This window comes from Scaptodrosophila lebanonensis, unplaced genomic scaffold (genome assembly GCF_003285725.1).
Source record: "Scaptodrosophila lebanonensis strain 11010-0011.00,11010-0021.00 unplaced genomic scaffold, SlebRS2 tig00000072-arrow-pilon, whole genome shotgun sequence".
Classification (NCBI taxonomy): Eukaryota; Metazoa; Arthropoda; class Insecta; order Diptera; family Drosophilidae; genus Scaptodrosophila; species Scaptodrosophila lebanonensis.
In genome coordinates, this window is record NW_022060558.1 from 3,370,705 (window position 1) to 3,390,977 (window position 20,273).

The 20,273-nt window shown below is 39.5% G+C and overlaps 6 protein-coding genes across 15 annotated transcripts; 3 read left to right on the forward strand and 3 right to left on the reverse strand.

Annotated features, from left to right (window-relative positions):
* Positions 1–7: 7 nt before the first annotated feature.
* LOC115625590 (transmembrane protein 165) lies at positions 8–7,185 on the reverse strand. 5 transcript variants are annotated; one of them, XM_030520704.1, is made up of 7 exons: positions 7,168–7,185; positions 5,032–5,324; positions 4,677–4,967; positions 4,472–4,612; positions 2,594–3,181; positions 1,755–1,937; positions 8–682 (listed from the first exon to the last, which is right to left on the reverse strand). In XM_030520704.1, the coding sequence occupies exons 2-7, from the start codon at positions 5,212–5,214 to the stop codon at positions 497–499; spliced, it is 1,572 nt and encodes a 523-aa protein (XP_030376564.1). In that variant the 5' UTR covers positions 5,215–5,324; positions 7,168–7,185; the 3' UTR covers positions 8–496. The 5 variants fall into 5 exon arrangements, with proteins under 5 accessions (XP_030376564.1, XP_030376566.1, XP_030376567.1 ...); XM_030520706.1 differs by lacking the exon at positions 7,168–7,185 and adding an exon at positions 6,899–7,061; XM_030520707.1 differs by lacking the exon at positions 7,168–7,185 and adding an exon at positions 6,736–6,753.
* An 814-nt stretch (positions 7,186–7,999) lies between these two features.
* Positions 8,000–9,722, reverse strand: LOC115625270 (3-ketodihydrosphingosine reductase). Its single transcript, XM_030520272.1, has 3 exons — positions 9,308–9,722; positions 8,429–8,997; positions 8,000–8,369 (listed from the first exon to the last, which is right to left on the reverse strand). The coding sequence occupies exons 1-3, from the start codon at positions 9,522–9,524 to the stop codon at positions 8,097–8,099; spliced, it is 1,059 nt and encodes a 352-aa protein (XP_030376132.1). The 5' UTR covers positions 9,525–9,722; the 3' UTR covers positions 8,000–8,096.
* Positions 9,723–10,123: 401 nt separating this feature from the next.
* Positions 10,124–11,272, forward strand: LOC115625102 (RNA-binding protein 42). Its single transcript, XM_030520006.1, has one exon. The coding sequence runs from the start codon at positions 10,188–10,190 to the stop codon at positions 11,097–11,099; it is 912 nt and encodes a 303-aa protein (XP_030375866.1). The 5' UTR covers positions 10,124–10,187; the 3' UTR covers positions 11,100–11,272.
* On the reverse strand, positions 11,252–13,465 carry LOC115625101 (phospholipid phosphatase 5). Of its 2 annotated transcripts, none has more exons than XM_030520005.1 (2): positions 13,333–13,465; positions 11,252–12,686 (listed from the first exon to the last, which is right to left on the reverse strand). In XM_030520005.1, exon 2 carries the CDS (start codon positions 12,618–12,620, stop codon positions 11,529–11,531), a length of 1,092 nt encoding a protein of 363 aa, XP_030375865.1. In that variant the 5' UTR covers positions 12,621–12,686; positions 13,333–13,465; the 3' UTR covers positions 11,252–11,528. The 2 variants fall into 2 exon arrangements, with proteins under 2 accessions (XP_030375865.1, XP_030375864.1); XM_030520004.1 differs by lacking the exon at positions 13,333–13,465 and adding an exon at positions 12,887–13,159.
* Positions 13,466–13,545: 80 nt separating this feature from the next.
* Positions 13,546–14,159, forward strand: LOC115625444. The gene has a single exon (XM_030520492.1). It carries the CDS (start codon positions 13,613–13,615, stop codon positions 14,096–14,098), a length of 486 nt encoding a protein of 161 aa, XP_030376352.1. The 5' UTR covers positions 13,546–13,612; the 3' UTR covers positions 14,099–14,159.
* A 211-nt stretch (positions 14,160–14,370) lies between these two features.
* On the forward strand, positions 14,371–20,192 carry LOC115625120 (phosphatidylinositol 4-kinase type 2-beta). 5 transcript variants are annotated; one of them, XM_030520029.1, is made up of 7 exons: positions 14,371–15,049; positions 15,118–15,802; positions 17,907–18,025; positions 18,494–18,624; positions 18,689–18,884; positions 18,948–19,795; positions 19,864–20,192. In XM_030520029.1, exons 1-7 carry the CDS (start codon positions 14,804–14,806, stop codon positions 19,934–19,936), a joined length of 2,298 nt encoding a protein of 765 aa, XP_030375889.1. In that variant the 5' UTR covers positions 14,371–14,803; the 3' UTR covers positions 19,937–20,192. The 5 variants fall into 5 exon arrangements, with proteins under 5 accessions (XP_030375889.1, XP_030375890.1, XP_030375891.1 ...); XM_030520030.1 differs by having other exon boundaries at positions 14,372–15,022; XM_030520031.1 differs by lacking the exons at positions 14,371–15,049; positions 15,118–15,802 and adding an exon at positions 16,279–16,735.
* Positions 20,193–20,273: the final 81 nt, after the last annotated feature.

Sequence of the window (20,273 nt, forward strand, 5' to 3'; positions counted from 1 at the left end):
AATGGCGTTTTATATTTGCGGTATAACAATCGGCTTTGCATTTAATAATTTGTTTATGCATGAGTTGAACAAATATCCAATATACTCAATTTATCTTAAGTAATCGCTGCTACATAAATACACTCGACTAAGAGGAGCCAGAAAAAAAACATTGCAACTTAGCTTACATAGATAAGTATTTACAAAACTTTAATACTTAAATCGAATGTGTTTTTAACTGAAATACTATTCGTGTTTGGGTTATGGGCTCGGCAACAAAAAATCTTTGAACTAAATTCTTATGTCATGGCTAAAGCGAGAAGCACTGAAGGCACTTTGACATAGCAAGAAGCTAAAGCTGAGGTGTGTCTGTATCATAATTTCAGAAATTTAAAGCAAATACCAGAAGCAATTGCTCGCCTGCTGCTTCGGCTCCTCGTAATATTAACACTAAAACATTTTTTATGTTTGGGGAGGTCGTCAACAAGTGGTTTTGAACTGTTTGTTTGTGCACATTCTAGTCGTAGAGGTCGTCGGGCGGCATCAGCAGCGCATAGGCAGCAAAACCAATGAATACAATGCCACCCACAACAGTGACAGTTCGCACGGAGATTTTGGAAGCCACTAGACGACCGCCAATCACAGCCAATCCAGTGCAAATACAGTGACCAATTACGCCACCAGTGATAACACCATAGACGTCCTGTGGGAAGATTAAGAAATCCAAATTATTTCCAGCCTGATAACTTTTGCCATTATAGAAAGTGGGTTTTTATTTCGCGAGAAAAAGCCTTTAAAAATGATGAGGTCAGACTGTTAAAAATGTTTAAGATTTCATTAAATTGTTCCAAAGTTCAATTTCTTTTTGTAAAACTAGTTGATTTTCATCTCAATCAGATGCATCTACCTTGCAAACACACCCTCAGACAAATTATTTATAAACAGACCTCATTCGGCAGGACCAGACATTAGTCTGAATTTAGACTCTGCATGTGTATACTGCAAATGCAATTTTAAGGTTTAAGAACAAATTTGAGATAAAAAGCTGTTAACCAAAAATTGATTATTCAATGCATTTAGTAAACTGCATATCGTAAGAAAAAAACAAGAGAGAACGCTACAGTCGAGCAAGCCCGACAGTGTAATACCCTGTACCCAGGTAAACTTCCGTCACTGAGTTATATGCGCCCAAAGCAGCAGCAAAAAGAGGAAGAAGAAGAGCGAACTTGTTGCTGCAGTTTGGGGAGGTTGTACTGGCGAGAATTTGTTTCGCTAATAACTTTTCTTAGAATTGACCGAATTGAATAAAATTTTGAACAACAGTAGACAATTATATATAAATTATGTGTGCAAAGTTTGGTTTAGGTAGCATTTGAAATGTGACGAAATTCTGTAGCGGGGGAAGGGGGGGAAAATTAAAAAAAATAAAATAAACTCGTCCTTTCTCGGACCTAGGAGAATCTGGATGCCAACTTTGGTTATTCTAGCTTTTATAGTTTCTGAGATCCTCGCGTTCATCCAGACGGACAGACGGACGGACGGACATGTCTAGATCGATTTCTCTCGTCATGCTGATTCAGAATATATATACTTTATGGGGTCGGAGATGCTTCCTTCTGCATGTTACATACTTTGCACAAACCTAATATACCCTTTTTACCCTACGGGTACAGGGTATAAAAAGAAATGTAACACAGGTAACTGAAGATGTTTATTTTTTTTGTCGGCAGGTTTGGTAGGTTCAACAATCAGTATTAATGGGAGTCTCAACTTACCTTGCTAGCGGCCAGAATAATGGTAGTCAGTTGAGAGCGATCGCCCCATTCGGCTAGGAAAGTCATTGTAAAGGCCTGGGCAAAGATGCGCATGGTAAAGTAGGTAGCAGTGAGACGTTTCGATTGGCGACGTATTCCTTGCTCTGGGTCGTGGAGAAGAGCGCCCTTAACATCACGATCCAGCTGTGAAATGCGAAACGTTATTGCAAAAATTTATCAATGATTAACAATGAGAATGTATGCAAACCAAATTTAAAGGTGAGTTATTAGCAAATAAAAAGTAAAAGTAAAACAATTATAAGAACAACTTTAAAGTAGAGAAACAAGCTCAAACGATCACTTCAAACAGACATGCAATTTAGTGTTTATGGCGATGGAACATTTGGCAATGGCACAAGCGATTTGCCAATCCAAGATACATACTTATATACACATACATGTTAAAAAAATTAAAGGAAATTATAAAATTAATTTGATGATTCAGACGAAAACACAGACCAAAAACCAATGTTGTGCTTTATCAATTTAAAAAATTATGATAATTAAATATAATAACTGAAAATTAAGCGCGCCCGCGGAAGGTATCGGACAATGAGCTACAATGCCTGTAATTTATTTAATGAATGTATTTTTTGTTTTGGATTTAAGTAATATGTATGTATGTATATGTATGTAGGTAGGTGTAGTGTTTCTGTATGTGTGTGGGGGATGGAATGGGGTGCTTGTAAGAATGTGTGCCGTCTTGTTGAAAAAGAAGCATAGTGAGGTATCTTGCGAAATGAAAATGGAACACAAGAGTTAGGGCTAAAAGGCAATTCTGTTGCTTGATTGTTCCTAACCCGTTTGAGGGAGCCATTTGCCGATCCAGCAGCATTTGGCTCCGCAGCCAATGACGATGAACAACTGCCATTCAAACTATGCAGGCTATCGTGTCCAGCAAGTGGTGCTGACCCGCCGGCAATTGCTGAACCATCGGTTGCCGCAGTGTTATTGCACTTTTCACCATTCGCAATTAAATTGTTTCGGGGACTGGCGCAAATTGTTTGTTCGGTTTGGTTCGATGCGATCGATCCTGAATGGGCCGGACTGTTGTTGAGGAACGTGGACATTTTCAGTTGTTCCACCACACGCCCGTCTTCTTTGAGGAAGACTTCAGAATCATGCTGGGCATTAAAATCATTATCGGAACCAGTTTTATCACAGCTTGTTTGCTTATTCGTAGATGTGGTGGATGTATTGTTGTTGTTGTAGTTGTTGCTACGTTGCTTTCGCTGACGGTGCTGCATCTCTGAGGTGTTCGATGTGCCGGAATTGCGTGCGTTCCCATGGATCAGAGCCTGATCGGCGGCATCCTCCTTGTCCGAGTTGCTATTTTTTCGTTTTCCATCAGCATCTTCGTATTTGCCGCGCGCCGATTTGCGCAACAGCTGCGCAAACAAATTCGAGTATTCAGAGCGTTAGGTAACAATAACGGTAGATTTTTACACATTTTATTCGTTGTTACAGTGAAAAGTAGACAGTGTGGTATATTGTTTTTGGGGTTTCAAGCCAAAAAGAAAGAAAAAATACACAAAATTAAATTTAACATTTGATAATTGATATGTGATATTTTTGTTGTATTTTTTAAAGATTTGGTTGTGGTACAAGTTTCGAAAAAAAGCTTTCAATTTTCATCAGATTTTGCGTATTTTGTATTAAATATTTTTAGTATTAACTTTCTTTATGTTTACTTTTCACGTGCAATTAGTCACATGGGCGAGAATGAACGAGTGTGGGTTGCTTATAAAGCCTCATTTTTTTTACGCCGTAGAAAGCGTGGAAAAAAATAAAGTCAGTGTTTTTGCAGTATTTGCAAGTCCTGTTGGAATGCAGTATACTCGTATTATTTGTAACTGCATTTTGTTTCTAATAGTCATAAATGTCGGCATGTGAGCTTTTATTGTGTTTCATTGCCAACGTTCCGTGTTAGTATGTTTACTTTCTGTCTTTTTGTATCGGTTTGATGCCGTTGTTAGTATGCAATAATAAATTATAAAAATAATCGCTCTTGCTGCAATTCAATTCAATTATCATGCAATTATATAATATGAAAAAAAATGAAATTTCTAAATGAGTAAGGTCGGGTGTTCATGTTTTAGTAATATAGTTATTGTTGTTTTTGTTTGCGCTCTAGCTGCGCAGTGAGCCTATGTATATATACATTTTCTATACATATGTACATATATACATTTTCTGGAGATGTTACAATACTTAATTAAACTACAAATCAGATTCAAATCATTGCTGTCAAATGAAGTGATCGCATTGATTGTCGCTTTGGTAGCAATGAAAAAGTATAGTTTTTAAACCAATCGTAACTAATTAAGCGTAGCTATTAACAAAAGCAAATAATAATAAATAATAAGTAAAACTAATAATTTAAGTGGAAAGAGCACCATTTGTGTTAGTCTTAAAGAGAGAAAAAGAGAATACGTTTTAAAATTCAACCGCAATGCAGCTTGATGTTGCTTGGTTTCCATTATCGTGTAACCAAACAAGCAAATACATAAATCCGAAACACAAATAATGCGCCTATCCCATTTTTAACTGCGTTTTAAATAACAGCAACAAGTGCAACAAATACTATTAAAAAACAAAGCTAATACGTTGTCTACGGTTTACTACAAATATGTATGTACATACAAAATACGTGCATGTTTATACAAATGTACACTCACCTCATCCTCGCGTTTCCGCAGATCTGTTTGCACCTCTTCCAGCTCCTCTTGAGCATCGGTAGGTTTCATTTTAAAGCCTTCGTACAACATTTTCAAGCCAAATATTATAAATAATGCAGTTGAGATATAATAAGTATAAACCTGTCCAAATAATATGCGCAAAATAGATAAGGTAGCACATTGATACAAATATATACAGTCTCACCTTAGGAATAAAGTTCGCTGCCCAGCCGAATACGCATGAGAGTACCGTCATCAGAGCCAAGGCGGCAATAGCACCGCCAAAGACAATCAAACGTGGATGGCGCATGGCCATAATGGCAGCAATAAAGAAAGTCTTATCGCCTAATTCTGTTAACAATATAACAGATATTGATGCAGTGAATGCATCAATAAAGCCAGCTTTCTTCTTTGCCTCCAAGTGATCATCTGCCAATTTGTGTTGTGTCGAACTCAATTCAATTTCCCTATCTAGCATTGGAGAGTCACCGACGTTCTGTGGAAAGTATTATTAACAATATATTATATTACATTTATTGTAAAAAGCTCACTTAACTTACTGTTTGTACACCCTTTTGTACTGCCACATTGTCATTTATGTTTGGTTCCTGAAATTCATCCGCACACACAGTCGAAAATGTAATCGCTATCATTAGCGCAATTAGCATATGCCATTTCGCTGAGCGTTTTAGGTAAACATTGTGCCTGGTTGTTTGCCAGAAATAGGATTGATTTTGTGACATCTTCGTAAATGCCCCTTCGGGTTTGTATTTGTATGCTAATGCTTAATATCGCAGTTGCACATGTGATTTGTCCTATAATATGTTTTAATGCGTCCAATTGGCCTGAGTTACTGCAAAGAAATGAACGCCTTGTCTAAAATGTTGGCACAAAAAAAGTGGAGACACATACATATGTATGGCTAATCAGGTAACAAAAGTTCTCTCTGCTTATATTTACGTATACTAAAAACCTGGAGGTACAATGTATATTAACAAAATCTTTGCAATTTACGGCCTCCTGAACCATCCGTAACTTAAAACGCTGATGTCAAGATAAGTTCACGCACTGCGTCAAGTGTCGCTGATATGGTCAGAAAATGGTCTTATCATCAGCAGCACCTCCACCTGTATGAAATCCCATTTGCACGTCTTGAATATTAATGTGTCGATAAGATAAAGGAACAACTCTTAAAATATGTACATACGTGACCAACCGTGGACTTGTTTCTTTAATTGGCAGTGACTGTTTGCGACTATTAATGGAATTGTAGACGAAAACGTGAACAACTTCTGTATTCTATTCGGTCATACCAGTCGGTCATATGTAATTGGCTTAATCATACCATTATACATATTTTGTTTGCTTAAATGCACTAGATAATGCTATCTTATTTTCATAGCTCTCTTGGTTTTGTTGCCAATGGGCAGATATTTATTTTAGCTCGTTGCCTTTATCAAAAATATTGATAACGGTGGAAGATTGAGGAATGATATGCTCAGCTTTTAATAATTATTTTGTTCCCAAAGCGTTTCACGGGAAATGTTGCCTTGTTTGTTATGACACATAGATACATATGTATGTATGTACATAAATATTTATATAATTGATTTTAATGTGTGCGGGGAAAAAATATACTACGAGACGGTGACTTTTCAACCTTGATAAGTGTACTCAGACTAAATCACAAGATGCATCACTCATCCTTTTATCATACTTCTACCCCGCCATGTGACAATGAGGCTGTCATTATTTGCACATTAAACAGGAGATTAGTAAGCGACGGACGTTTCTTACGTAAATATAAGTATGTATACATATGTCTATACATACATACACACGTATGTAAATATACGTAAAGTTCGCGCGCCTTTTAGGTTTGTTAAAACAGATTCTTATTTGTGTCGTCTAAAAATGTAGCCTTTGCTACATATGTACATATGTATGTACATGCATGTATGTATGTACGTAAGGAAAACGTAAGCAGGGTGCGGGCCTTTCGATGACGTTAGGAAAGGGCTTTAGGTTGTTGAAAGTAAGGAGGGGACTATTTTGAATTGGAGATGGAAAATACCGACAGCAAATTGAACAAATAAACAACGTCAGCGAAGTCTGCAACAATAATAATTAATAAATCTATTGGCTCATATTAAATTGAATTCAAATTACAATAACAACAAAACAACCAAGCGTTCTCTCATACACTCATACGCACTCACACAGACACGTGTATCAATCGTTTTGTGAAAAAAGGAAACACATACTTAGATCGATCAATTAGCCGTTTTGTGCTTTACACGCGCGTCTACGTCATTAAAAATGTTATTTAAAGATGTTAACATACACACATGTACGTGTTTTTTGGTGTACCAATAACATTTATAATTAATGGTAACACATATGTGCAGATATATTATCAATACATACTTATGTGTCCATGAACATACACATACAATTTCAATGATTTTCATTTCCTTTCTATTTTTGTTTTTGCAAGTTTCTATTTTTTTGCACACAAACAATAAGAATTAAGAACAAGAACAGCGGGTCAGTATGTTTCTAAAGCCTTAGCCTTAATCGAGCAAACAGTTGGGCACAAACTGACATTTTGCAAACTTGTAATTACATACATATGTATTTGATATTTGATCTTTAATTTCGTTAACTTTTTAAGCCGCAAATAAACACGTCCTTACTTTTTGCTCGCCACAATAGATAATTGCTTTCGTAGTTGCGACTTTTTCACGAGTAGTCCAACGTCACCATCTATAGAAACAAATTATCCAAGTAACAGTCAGCTGTGTGCAATACTAAGACTGGCAGCACTATGGGCACCACTTACATGGCAACGCTGAACTAAAGTCGGTGACTTTTGATTCTTGCACATATCAATTCTAACTGCATATACAACTATATTCTATATACATATATAAATCACTTTTGGTATTTCTCTTTTCTCTATCCAAGTAATATTGTATTTTTCTTCCACAATATACGTATTTATTTTACAAAATATGTTCGATACATTAAAAAAAAAGTTATCTTTCGCAGTTATATTTTATCTATCAAAGATAACATATTTTAACTAAGCTCAAGGCACTACTATACAACTTCTACCAAAATCATGTCAGAATAACAAATTTAAATCTTAGTTCGGCATTTATGTTTTTTACAACACCATCCGAACATTCAAGTCCCATTTGATCAGTCTAAAGCGATATTATATCCCACAGTCAGGCTAAATACTGTATACGAAAATAAACTGATTTATTTGTTTATTTCAGAGAAGCACACACCAGAAATGTATTTTTTCAATGTGAGCAAATAAATAAATAATGCACAATGGCTTCCAATACAATTATAGGTACTTAGATGTATGTATGCTTTTTTTGAAGATACCGTTTCTGATTAAATTACGTTGTCTATATTGGTACATATGTATGTATGTATAAACCAAATTATATTGTATTGTACAGTACTACATGGGCATGATTGTGTATGCAGCGATCAAAAAAGTGCACATAAAAATGTGTTAATACATAAATATATATTATAATACGAAATATAAAAACAGCTAGACCATAAATGCAATTAAAAACTATCGCATAGACAAAGAAAATTGCTATTATTTGTGTTCGGCTAAAGTATCGCCTAATTTTGCTTGATCTGGTGAATGTTTCGCCGACGTCTCATTCGTCTGAGCTGCTCGATCCTCTACGGCACATTTGCGTATAACGCTATTGAAATGTTTGTGCAGACCGTAGCTAAACAAACGCAGGGGTCCAATGACTATTGCATGCAACAAATTGGTAAAGAATCCATCCCAGGGCATTAGAGCACCGCCAAGCAAGGTAATCAGCCAGCTTTCAGCACCCAAGGTGGAGATAAAGTTCCCCTTCTGCAAAAGGAGAGATTCTGTTACATGATAAATATCGTGAGCCAATTCTTGGCACTTACCAAAGCATCTTTAAGTATAGCCTTGGCCATTTGTTCTGGCTGCATTAAACCACCACTACCGGAAATGATTTTCGTTTCACGCGGTTTTGATTTCTCCTCTTCCTCGAAGCCCGGCGTATTTGTGTCGCAGGGTAGAGCCAGAGTTACCGAAACACCCTGTTCCCGCGACTCCATTGCAATGGTCTCGGCCATGGCACGCAATGCATACTTACTGGCCGCATAGGGACCATAACCATAAATCCCAAACATTGCTGCTTGAGATGAGGTAATCACAATAATACCTTCACCGGCTTTCTTCATTTTCGGCAGCACATATCGCGTGCAATTGTAGCTTCCGAAAAAGTTTACATTCATTAGCTTATGAGTGTCAGCCACGGAAACGGACTCGAAGACACCGCATATGGCAAAGCCGGCACAATTAATCAGCATATAAATATCGCCAAGGGATTCCTCGACTTCACTCAGAACTCGAGCCACTTCCACATAGTCGCCACCAATGTCCAGGCTCCGATATTGGAATCTCTGTTCTGGACGTTGGCGAATCAACTCCATAAGCGCAACGGCGCCACCTGTGGAATGCAGAGGGCAATGATTAGAGGGCTTTATGCGGGTGGCTCATACACGTGTGTATGTTGCACATACATATATACATATGCATATACATACATGCACATATCTAAATGGGTAATGCAATGTAAAGATAACGAAATCAATACGTATTCCACATTAACCGCGAACATTCAACTACCGCTCATACGATCGTGCGTTTGCCGCATACATGTACATACATACATACATATGTATGTATGCATGCACTATGAATGTTAATTAAACTTGTAATGACTAAAGAAAAACTTGCTGGCCCTTAACTCTACTTACTCAACATTTTTTCGTCACGCGCAATCACCGTGACATTCGCGCCTTTCATGGCGCATTCTACAGCCAAGGAAAGCCCTATTCCCTTAGAGCCACCAGTTACCACAACATGTCTACCAACAATGCTCTTCGGCCGCTTGCCCATGACGAAAATAAATATCAGAATATGCACCAAGATCGCTATACAAATACAGAGTATTATATCCCAGGTTAAGTCCATTCCCCTCACTGTGGTTTCGTGTATTAAAAGAAAGTTTCTGGCGCTGCACCTACTGCTCGCCGCTTGAGCTGTTTTGTATCCCGATAAGCGAGTTAGTTAGGCCTCTATGGAAATTCGTGTAAAAAGCCGATTAGAAAGTGATTCAGGGGGCGTGCGGGTTGATAACAAGCACCGCTTGCACACCGTAGCCAGCGATAGAGCAATTTTGGGTGACGGTCCGGCAATGCCAAAGGAGCATACCGTGAATCGATATGAATGAATCGATAAGTTTTGGAGTGACAGCAACGATATGGTTTAAATATAAAACGCATTATATTTTTGGGCTTGGGCTTCAAACAAAATGTTCCATTACACGATTTTTTCATAATAAGTCAGGTATAAAAATACCTTCTTGCATTTAAAGTTTGATATTCAATAAATGTGACATATACATCTGTATGTATAAATATGTATTTAATTTCCGTTCGATAATTAGCCGCTATAATCTGATGTAATGCGACCAGCCTATCTTGATGGAACGCTAAGAGATTTAAAAATATCGATAGGTAAACTGCTACATGTTACATCTCTAATGACAGCTGTTTGGCATTTTCGTGACAAGTTTGTTTAAATCGTTGCATTCATTGCATACTATTTCCACTTTTAACAGCAATTTGCTTAGAAATGGGCACGAAGCGCCGCAATATCGAAGATGAATTGTCTCGATTCGAAGCGGAGATCTCCAAGCCTCCATCGCGTAACCTCTTTGTTCCGAATCAGGTGCGACCGATAATCGCCGCGAATACATTCAATAACGTTCAGCAGAAATTGCAACAAAACCAGCCTCCTCCAGCAGCTCGGCTAACGGTGCCACCGCCTCCAATACCACCACCAACTTTTATGTCTACTTTTGTGCCAACTGGCAACAATGCATCTACAGCACCTGCAAAACCTATGTCCGCGACGCCAGTTGTGTTAAGCAGCGCTCCAAAGCTGTACCAATGTCGGCAGTCGGTGCATGTGCCAACCGTAGCCGCAGCACCACATATAGACATAAATACGGTACAGTTTGATGTTACGCAAAAGCTGAAGAAGCTAAAAGCCGAAAAATCTGGACCCAATCCCATTGCTGAGGAAGCTATCAAAGCAGCGCGGGCCTCATCAGCGCTACAATCTTTTCAGACAACAGAGCGTAAAAAGAAGGATCGTAAAACCGTTCGCATTGCTGGCGGCAGCGTTTGGGAAGATGCATCATTGGCAGATTGGCCAGATGACGACTTTCGAATATTTTGCGGTGATTTGGGCAACGATGTCAATGATGAAGTGCTAACACGTACTTTTAACAAGTACCCGTCATTTCAGCGTGCACGCGTGGTTCGTGACAAGCGCACAGGCAAAAGCAAAGGGTTCGGGTTCGTGAGTTTTCGCGAGCCTGCTGACTTTATACGTGCCATGAAGGAAATGGACGGGCGCTATGTGGGCAGTCGACCAATAAAATTGCGCAAGAGCACTTGGCGGCAACGCAGTCTCGATGTAGTCAAAAAGAAGGAGCGTGAGAAGCAGGTGCTGTTGCAGGCCTTTAACTCAATGAGTTAAATACAGCAATTTCTGGATTAAATGACGAGCACTAATCGTTTAGGCTAGTTTCGGACGCTTTGAAATAATAGTTTTATTATAGAGGATTTGAATTAATATTTCGATGCTGCTGCTTGAGAACGAATACAAATTAAAAAAAAAAAAAATAGATGTTAAATTTTAAAACCATTTAATATTATTTGTTTTCTTTCTGTTGACAATTTTTAATGCGCCAAAGTAAAAGCTTTTGCCTCTGTTACACACACTACATGCCACTACGTTACATATGTATTTAAGAATTAATTTACTACCACAACAACACAGCGCAGCTGCGCGTTTAACCCACATTTTATGTATTTACAATAAGGAATACAGTTTTGACTAATCGTGAAGAAATAATTCAATACTTTACAATCAAGCGATTGGTTAATACATAAAACTTTAACTATCTCAGTACCATTTGGTCTGCTCTTTGCCCAGCAAAGGACGCTGTTCAGTGCTCCTTTCGCCAGTCGCATCTAAGTCTGACTCCAATCGCTCGTATAACACTCTTTTGCGTGCCGGCCATCGATCCAATGGCCGATGACAGTCGCGCGCAAATATTGAAGGATAGTATTGTCTATACGAGATATACCCGGTGACTATTCCAATTAAAGCGCCAATCGTTACATCTTGCCAATGATGATGATAGTCACAAGTTCGACTGACTGCCACCATGGCGGCCACAACAAGCGGTGTAATTGAAATCATAAAACGCCACGTCTGGCCACGGCCTCGGGCATCAAATGCGTGCAACTTGGAACCCACATAATATGCAATAAATCCAAAGCTGGCAAAAGCAAACGATGAATGACCACTGGGAAAGCTCTTTCGTCCCTCGTTGACATCGCTTGGACGACCAGTGCAATTAAAATCAAGAAACGTGCTGTCCAAGGCGGTCGAATTTTCATTGAATACCATTACACCATCGGGAAAACATCGATAATAAAAGTCGGGACGTGGCCTTCCCACGGTTATCTTTAACAAACTTGTTGGAACAGCATTCATACACAATGCCAATGTCCATGCCCAACTGGCAGCGCGAAAATCTCGCTTATCCTTAGTGAATATATAAAATATACAGGTTAGGAAAAAGGGTCCTAGTATGACTCCAATCAGCAGCTCTGCAGGCGTAACAATATCTGGACGGCGTGGATTTTTATACAACCAAAGTTCTTCGGCGTGTATTTCACGTTTGAACGCAGGCGTTGTCTCCAGTTTGATAAAAATCACGACAATGATAAGGCGTACGATTATGTCGATTACATTGCTGATTGTCTGCCTATTGTGGGCACCGATGACTTTGCCTTCTTCAGGCTGTACTCCACACTTTTGTGGATTCACAGGCAACTCGCTGCGACACATATTTTTCTGGCTGCTGTTTTGTGTTTCCCGGCATAAATCCTCGGCCGAACTTTCGCTCAAACTGCGGCGATTAAAGCCGGTACGCTTGGCCTGCAACAAGGCTCGCATTTCCGCATCCGTGGACTGTTGTGTCGTCATTTGGGGCACAGTTTTGTTGTTAATGTGTTGGTCTAAATTTATCTTTGTCAGCGTCGTTGTTGTTTCCTAAATAATTAAATAGATATTAATCAGCAATGCCATTAGCGTGCTTTATTAAGGTGTATGCTCATGTGAATACATTGTACATATTCTTGATTAGATCTGGCTAAACACAGAGGTAATATCGCACTGACATGATGACTGATATATTTTGATGCTTTAATCACTATCCAAGAATGTACATATGTATTTATATTATCGCGCACCTGCTGCTCATCGTCCATATCGGGCCATGCATTGTTGTTATTGTTGTTGAATAATACGCCACTTAAATCGCGTCTACGTTGGCGTAAATCAATACCTTCAACTCTTAGCATGATCACAAGCACAGTGTAAATAAACCTTTAGTCCTATTTGATCTTTGTCAATATGTATTTTTATTGCCAATGAGATGCAGCAACCTATAGAGCTTTACACAAACGCCCAAGTCAGCATCAATTTTACAACTAGTTGGAACATGCTAATTACGAGCGCTTTTTGTATGAACTTTCTCTAATCTCCAACAACTCAGACCCGAAAAATAAACAATCTGCCTGCACCTACTAACCGCGAAAGAGACCCACAAACTTAGAGATTGGGGTAGGGGCATAAACAACAGCTGTTGTCGTGGATTGCACGATTGAATGAAATAACTAACGTTATTATTACGTACCTGCTGCACACTTGTAGTCACAGCATGTTGTTCAGCTTCAATTAGGCTTTATTTAATAATTAACCAAAGCACAGTCCACTTTAAATTCATTTTTATGGACACGACTTCATGTTTTGCCAATATTTGGCGAGACATAGCAACACTGTCTATAGTTCGCGCTGCCAACTGTTCGAAAATGGGGCCTGTTTGTGCATCATATGATTAATTTTCAATTGATTGTTTCTTGTGAAAACGACATAACAAGCATTTAAAAATTATTGAAAAACCTATTGTTTAAACAATGCCTACTGCAGAAAGCAAAGAGAGTGCCGGTCAGCTATTGGATGAACTCTATTTGGACATGTTCCATCTCATTGAAGAGCACACTAAGTGTCGAATTAACATCGAACGAACGAATGCTAGTGGAGCTATACTTTTAGCAAGAACAAAGTACCAGCAAGGCGGCAGCACTATATCTACGGCACAAATACCCACGGAGAACAGCGGAGAATTTAATGCCCTCTGTCGGGTCGTCAGCAGGACCCGTGATGTGGATCCAAAGACGAGTATGGAAATTAGCATCGAACGTCATATGGTGGACAAGGAGAATGGCTACGTAGAGCCGCTGCACTGGTTCAGTGTACTGCCACCCATGAGTTTACGCGGCGCCGTGTTAAAATTCAAAGATTGTATAGAGCTTGTGGTCGAAAGTACCAATCTTCAGCGGGAGCTCAACACGGTATTGAGAAGCATTGGCAAGTTGCGCCAGTATGTTGCGCGGCAATAGTTATAAATTCCACCATTTATTGTAAATAAAAATAAAGTTTCAGAGATACATAGATCATCAACAAGCAAGATATTAAATCAAATGAACGAAGACTACGAACAGGAGTACATATGAATACTTTAAAAAATATATCAAGCGCTCGTTGCCAACTACTTTGAAACCAAAGAACTTAAGCAAGTTAGCAGCCCCACACGAACAGCTGGTTACCTTGTATGTCACCATTTTTCAGAATCAGAATTCCTGATTTAAAAGGCGTAATTTTAGTTCTATGAATCCACTAGAAAAGCACACTTTGTTTAAGTCTAAATTCTAAAAGTGGGTTAAATATTGAGTGTATAATATGCGATAAAAAGAGCTTTATTAACTTAAGCGTAAAGTGAAGGAGGCGCGCGAATGAACAACAAAAATCAATAATAGCTAAAAAACCCAAAGCAAATGCGCAAAACAAGCTAATTTTTAATCGTCTAATTAAATAATTTATACGCGTTGTTCAAAAACAGAATGCAAATAATGCGAGATACAGTCACAGCGCCCACCAGATAACATAGCGTACGCCCAAAAAGACAAGCAACCAACGAACAACAACAAACAATAACTTTGTTTTTGCTGCATCTGCCACTGTTTGTTGTTGTGTCTGCACCGAAAAAAGCACCAAAAAAAGGGGTGCTAACTTTAAAAGTCGCAATTCTCTAGACCACCCCTCCAATGAACACAGCTCAATCCAAGGTGCAAGTGGATGCGCCGCTCGTGCAGCTGGAAGATGAGGCGGACCTCATCGGAGATTTCATCAAGGATCCAACACTTGCATCTGCAGGGTCAACGACAACCGCTTCGATGGTGCCAGTAACGAATCAAATTCTACCGGTGCCCCTTATAAATGGCTATGAAACGAACAATGTCAATCAACTAACAACAAAAGTGGAGGTGAGTGGCAGCAACAAAAGAAAAAAAGTATATACACCCATATAAATGCTTATGCATATTATTATAATGTTGACGTCCCTCTTATACGTATGTAGATTAACACGATTGGTGTGCATGGGAAAAGCGCCAACAAACCGCGACCAAAGAGAAAGGTTAAAAGAGAGCAAGTGCTTTTATCAGTCGACGACGATGGTAACGACGGCGACAACGAGGTCGTCTTGGATGCCGATGAAACAGATCGTTTTGTCTTTGCTGGTGCGGGAGGTGATGGTGATGCGCAGATACCAAACGGTGATAACATTAAAATTGTGTCAGAGAAGAATCAACAAATCGAGCAACTGCTTCTGTTACACGACGAAGACGACGACGATGAAGAAGATGTTTTGTTGCACAAAAGCCCGCCCAACAATGTGAGCAACGGGAAAACTAAACCAATAAAGTTGGAAGGGAACAGTGAGAGCGTTAGCGACAGTTCAAGCACTACGCCACAACCACCCATTACGGTTAGTCACATTGCAACAGCAGCACGCCGCACAGCAACGAGTTCCTCGTCTTCGCCTCAGATAGTAGCACACGAACGCTTTCCTCTGCACGAGGACGCTGACGATATTTGTCTTGTGCCCGAAATTGATTTCGAAGGCATGTCCACGGACGCAGGAAGTGTGCATGGAGAGTCACAGCCATTACTTGGCGGTAGTCATGGTAGTCGCATTAGTGAACTACTCGGTGGCTTGGGGCGCGGTCATGATCATTTGGACTTGGTGTCGAACACATTTGGCGGTGAGTATATGAAGGGGGAAGCACTAAAAGTGCAACCATAAATGCGCAGTCTGTTTTGTCTGAATGCTGATTAGGCAGCTTTTGCTACTCTGTTTCCTTTACTTATGCTGCTTATCACTAAAAACAGTGCCACCCTGAAAACTTTTATTACATTCGACAACTGTGTGTGTAAAATTGAGAGAACTGACTTAGGAGCCCATAAAATATGTTATTTTTGATGTGGTAATAGCTCCTGTTGCTTTTAATTATGGGAAAGCAATTAAATTTGCTTACAAAGCCTTATGCGGTTGAATATGCTATCATTAAAATTAGGCTCGGTTTTAAACAACTTCTGTAATCGCAGGTATTGCCAGCACACAAAAAAAGGCAGATTGTGTACGCTTTTGTAATTTGATTTACTTATCAAAATCCTTTCCCTGAATACACTCCCTTTGAATGATAAATTTTCCGGTTTTTAAATGTTTGAGTATAACTTGTGTGTTTGTGCATGTGCGAAATTGTACGATTAGTGAAATTGTGCCAAATTATATTATAAGTAAATTGCCAGTAAAAATGGGCGTTGATTTGCAAACACCTGCCGGCGACTGGACATGACTATATGTAGTATGTACATATGCAAGGAACAATGATAAAATATGACAGACAAAAACAAACAAAACAACCAGCACGCCAATACTGTGAAATCAAAAGAAAGTGAATCTGGACCCGTGTCCGACACAGAATCAGCCGGTTCTGTGCCATATGTTTGCTATTGTTGTGAGAAAAAGAAATGTAGGGCGTCGGTGAAGGATTATTTGGAATCCGATGGCGAACAGGAGGAGCCACCTATTATTATCAATGCGCCATCCATGAGACATGGATCTGCAGATACGGTGACGGTAAAAATTGTGCGTCCGAAATGTCAGTGCGCCAATTGTCCCTTACAGAATATGTGTAAGTCTAAAATGAACGTACCAACTATACAAGCAACCAACACACACAGTCTGAGAATAGTTCGTTTTGTCACGGCCTGTTGCGTTCTTGCCCTTATCGAATGGCATTAGCCATGCAAAGCTGCTACATTGTATCTCATTGTACTCATTTCTAGGGCGCCTGGGCGCACAAACTTTAACCGATTTACACGGCGCCGATATGGCAACTGAAGTCATTGGCATTGAATAAACCTCCGTTGTAATGTCGCGTTGTTCGCTGAGCTCAAGTCGTGAGAATTTCATTCAGAATGTGTTTACCATTTGTCAGGACAATGCGACCTTTGAGTTCAATGAGGATTTCGATTTCATTGGTAAATGTCATGCTATATAGCACAATCATAGTCAAAACTTTAACGTAGCGCATGAGCGCTTCGCATATACTATAAAAATGTACATATGTATATATGTACATATATTACTCATACGCCAGAGTGTCGTTTCCTACCCTTGACTCTCGCATTTTCGTGCAATGACGACATTTTTGCATGATGCTGCAGTTCAGTTGCATTTCTCGGGGCTTGCCATTCGCGCGAATCATTTGTTCAAGCTACATACGAATGTACATACATATGTACATTTATTTTTATTTGTGCGCTTCCATTGGACTAAAACGCACTTTTACGGTTTCACTTTGTGGTCGTCCACCTTGTTAGTGGATGCTGTCGAGTGTCTTATAAATATACATATGTGTTAAATGCACTAACAACGATTGATTTTTTTCGCTATGGCAGCTCAAATTTCAATGGAAGACATACGAGACTTGGAGTTTCATTTGTCCACTCGTAAACAGTGGAGCGGTAATAGTAAAGATTTGTCTTAGCAACCAAATAATCGAACTTTAACCATTTCTTCAAATATAGACTTTTAAACATTCCTCTCACACTACTGAGAAGCTCGACCATTTCTTGTGATTTAAAATTCTAAGCAATAAATATTCTATGAAGATTAATCGGTATAATACGCACAAATTGCCAGTTTAGGTTGATTTCCATTCTAAATGACAGTCCCATTTTAGACGTATGTAGTAAAAGACATGCCTAGACGCGCTCGTGTTTTCGTATTGCGCACCAATTTTATTAGTACCTATAACCAGTAATTCTCTAACTTCCAATAATACAATTTTCCGTTTTCAGACGACCCACTCTTTTCGGAAATTGTAGCACAGGCCGAATATGCCATCGAACAGGGTGTACTACCCGAGCGAATATACCAAGGCAGCAGTGGTTCCTACTTTGTCAAAGACTCCTCAGCTGTAAGTAATTCTGAAATATTTCACAGAACACATAAATGTAATTTGTAAACCCAATCTGGGCTTCATATATTTTAGTCAGATCTTACTTTGTTGCTAAATGCATTTTACAAATTCTAGAGATTCCTGCATTAATAATAATAAACATAAAAGTTTTGATTTCTGCACCGATCGAATATTGTGGCGCTCATATAGAAACAATTTTTTTGTTTAATTATAGAACTAAATTCTAGTGAGACATAGAATTTGGAGATTCTGCGCTATATATTAGGGCACCAAAAGCGTCAAGCAATAGCTTTGAGGCCCATTAAAACAACGCAAACATTAAGAAACCCAAAAATGGGGAAGTGTTGCGATAAAGATTGTACTTGCAATACTTTTGGTTTTACTGGGAAACACTTTGATTTCGTTGCGATTCGATTCCCTAGTTGTAATCGATTGAAGCTAACGTTGCCTTTCTTTATAACACAGCGCTGCCTGGCTGTTTTTAAGCCAAAAGATGAAGAACCCTATGGCCGACTGAATCCCAAGTGGACCAAATGGATGCATAAGTTGTGTTGTCCATGTTGTTTTGGGCGAGCCTGTTTAATACCGAATCAGGGGTGAGTTCCTAATCCATTCTAGATGATCATTAAAATTAGCTAAAACGTCCGCTTCTTTTTGCAGTTACTTGTCTGAAGCCGGCGCAAGTCTCGTCGATCGAAAGCTCAACCTGAATGTTGTGCCAAAGACGCGCGTGGTAAGACTAGTAGCAGAGAGTTTTAACTATGCGCGTATCGATCGACAGAAGGCCAAGCTAAAGAAGCGCATCAAGGAGCATTATCCGTCGGCGCATTTCAATCGCATGAGTTTACCGCTTAAGGTAGGAGTGACTACTTGTATATATACTTCAATGGTTCGCTTATGGATTTTTCTTGCTGTGTAGACTGGCTCCTTTCAGCTGTTTGTCGAGGGCTACAAAGACGCCGATTATTGGCTTCGTCGTTTCGAGAGCGAGCAATTGTCACCGGCTCTGGCCAAATCGTTTCAGCTGCAATTTGAGCGTCTGGTTGTGTTGGATTACATTATACGCAATACAGATCGCGGCAATGACAATTGGCTCATTAAATATGTGGCTCCCAAGGTGCTAAACTTAGTGGGTGGCACTGGGGGAAAGAGTATGGCCAGTGTGCCACGTGCTGCGCAACCAGCCACTCAAGTCCTCGACATAAATGGCACGCTCTCAACTGGCAGGCCAGATGCTGAGCTAATACGTGCCGCTGGCGGTGTTGTGCCCATGCCAGCGTCTATGGCACATGACACCCCTTCGAAAAGGGAAATACCCTCAGCGAGTAGCAATTCCAGCAGCGATGAAGAGCGTCCAACAACGAGCACTTCACCACAGACTACAATAAAAAAGGAGGCCGATTGGAATGTTGTGGAGGCGCCGCAAATCAAAATTGCCGCCATTGATAATGGCTTGGCTTTTCCATTCAAACATCCTGATTCTTGGCGTGCATATCCATATCATTGGGCATGGTTGCCGCAAGCAAAACGCCCCTTCAGCGAGGACATTAAAGAGCTTGTGCTGCCTCAGCTCTCCGATATGAATTTTGTGGAGGAAATCTGCACAGATTTGCTGTACTTGTTTCAGCAGGATCGCGGCTTCGACAAGCGTCTTTTCGAACGACAAATGTCTGTGATGCGTGGCCAGATATTAAATCTAACGCAAGCGTTACGGGATGGCAAGTCACCAGTGCAGTTGGTGCAAATGCCCGCGGTTATTGTGGAGCGGTAAGTGTTCGCAAAAGTAGAGTAATCGTAAAATATACGAGTTAACCAATCCAATTAACAATCCACAGGTCCAGCGGAAGTCGTTTCTTTTCCTTCACGCAGCGCTTCCAGAACAAGAGTCCGTTTTTCTCGTGGTGCTAGCCTGGGCTCATCAGATATATATATATACATATACAACACATACTTATACCCACCCGTACATCAGGCCTAGCGTACAGCGCCTTATAATTGTCATCGTCAAGTTGCCATTGTCCTTGTTGTATCGTCTAACGTTTTTAGTTATAGTCATTGTTAGCCGCATGTTAAATTCGTTTGTTTTGGCCACAAAAAAGGAAAGTTATAAAAATCATATGCTATTTATTAACACGAAGTACATACATATTTATGGTTATATACATATAATTTGTTTTTGTCAATTGTTTGTATAGTCAATTGTTTATGCATAAAACACAACAAACGCAAAAAAAACTATACAATA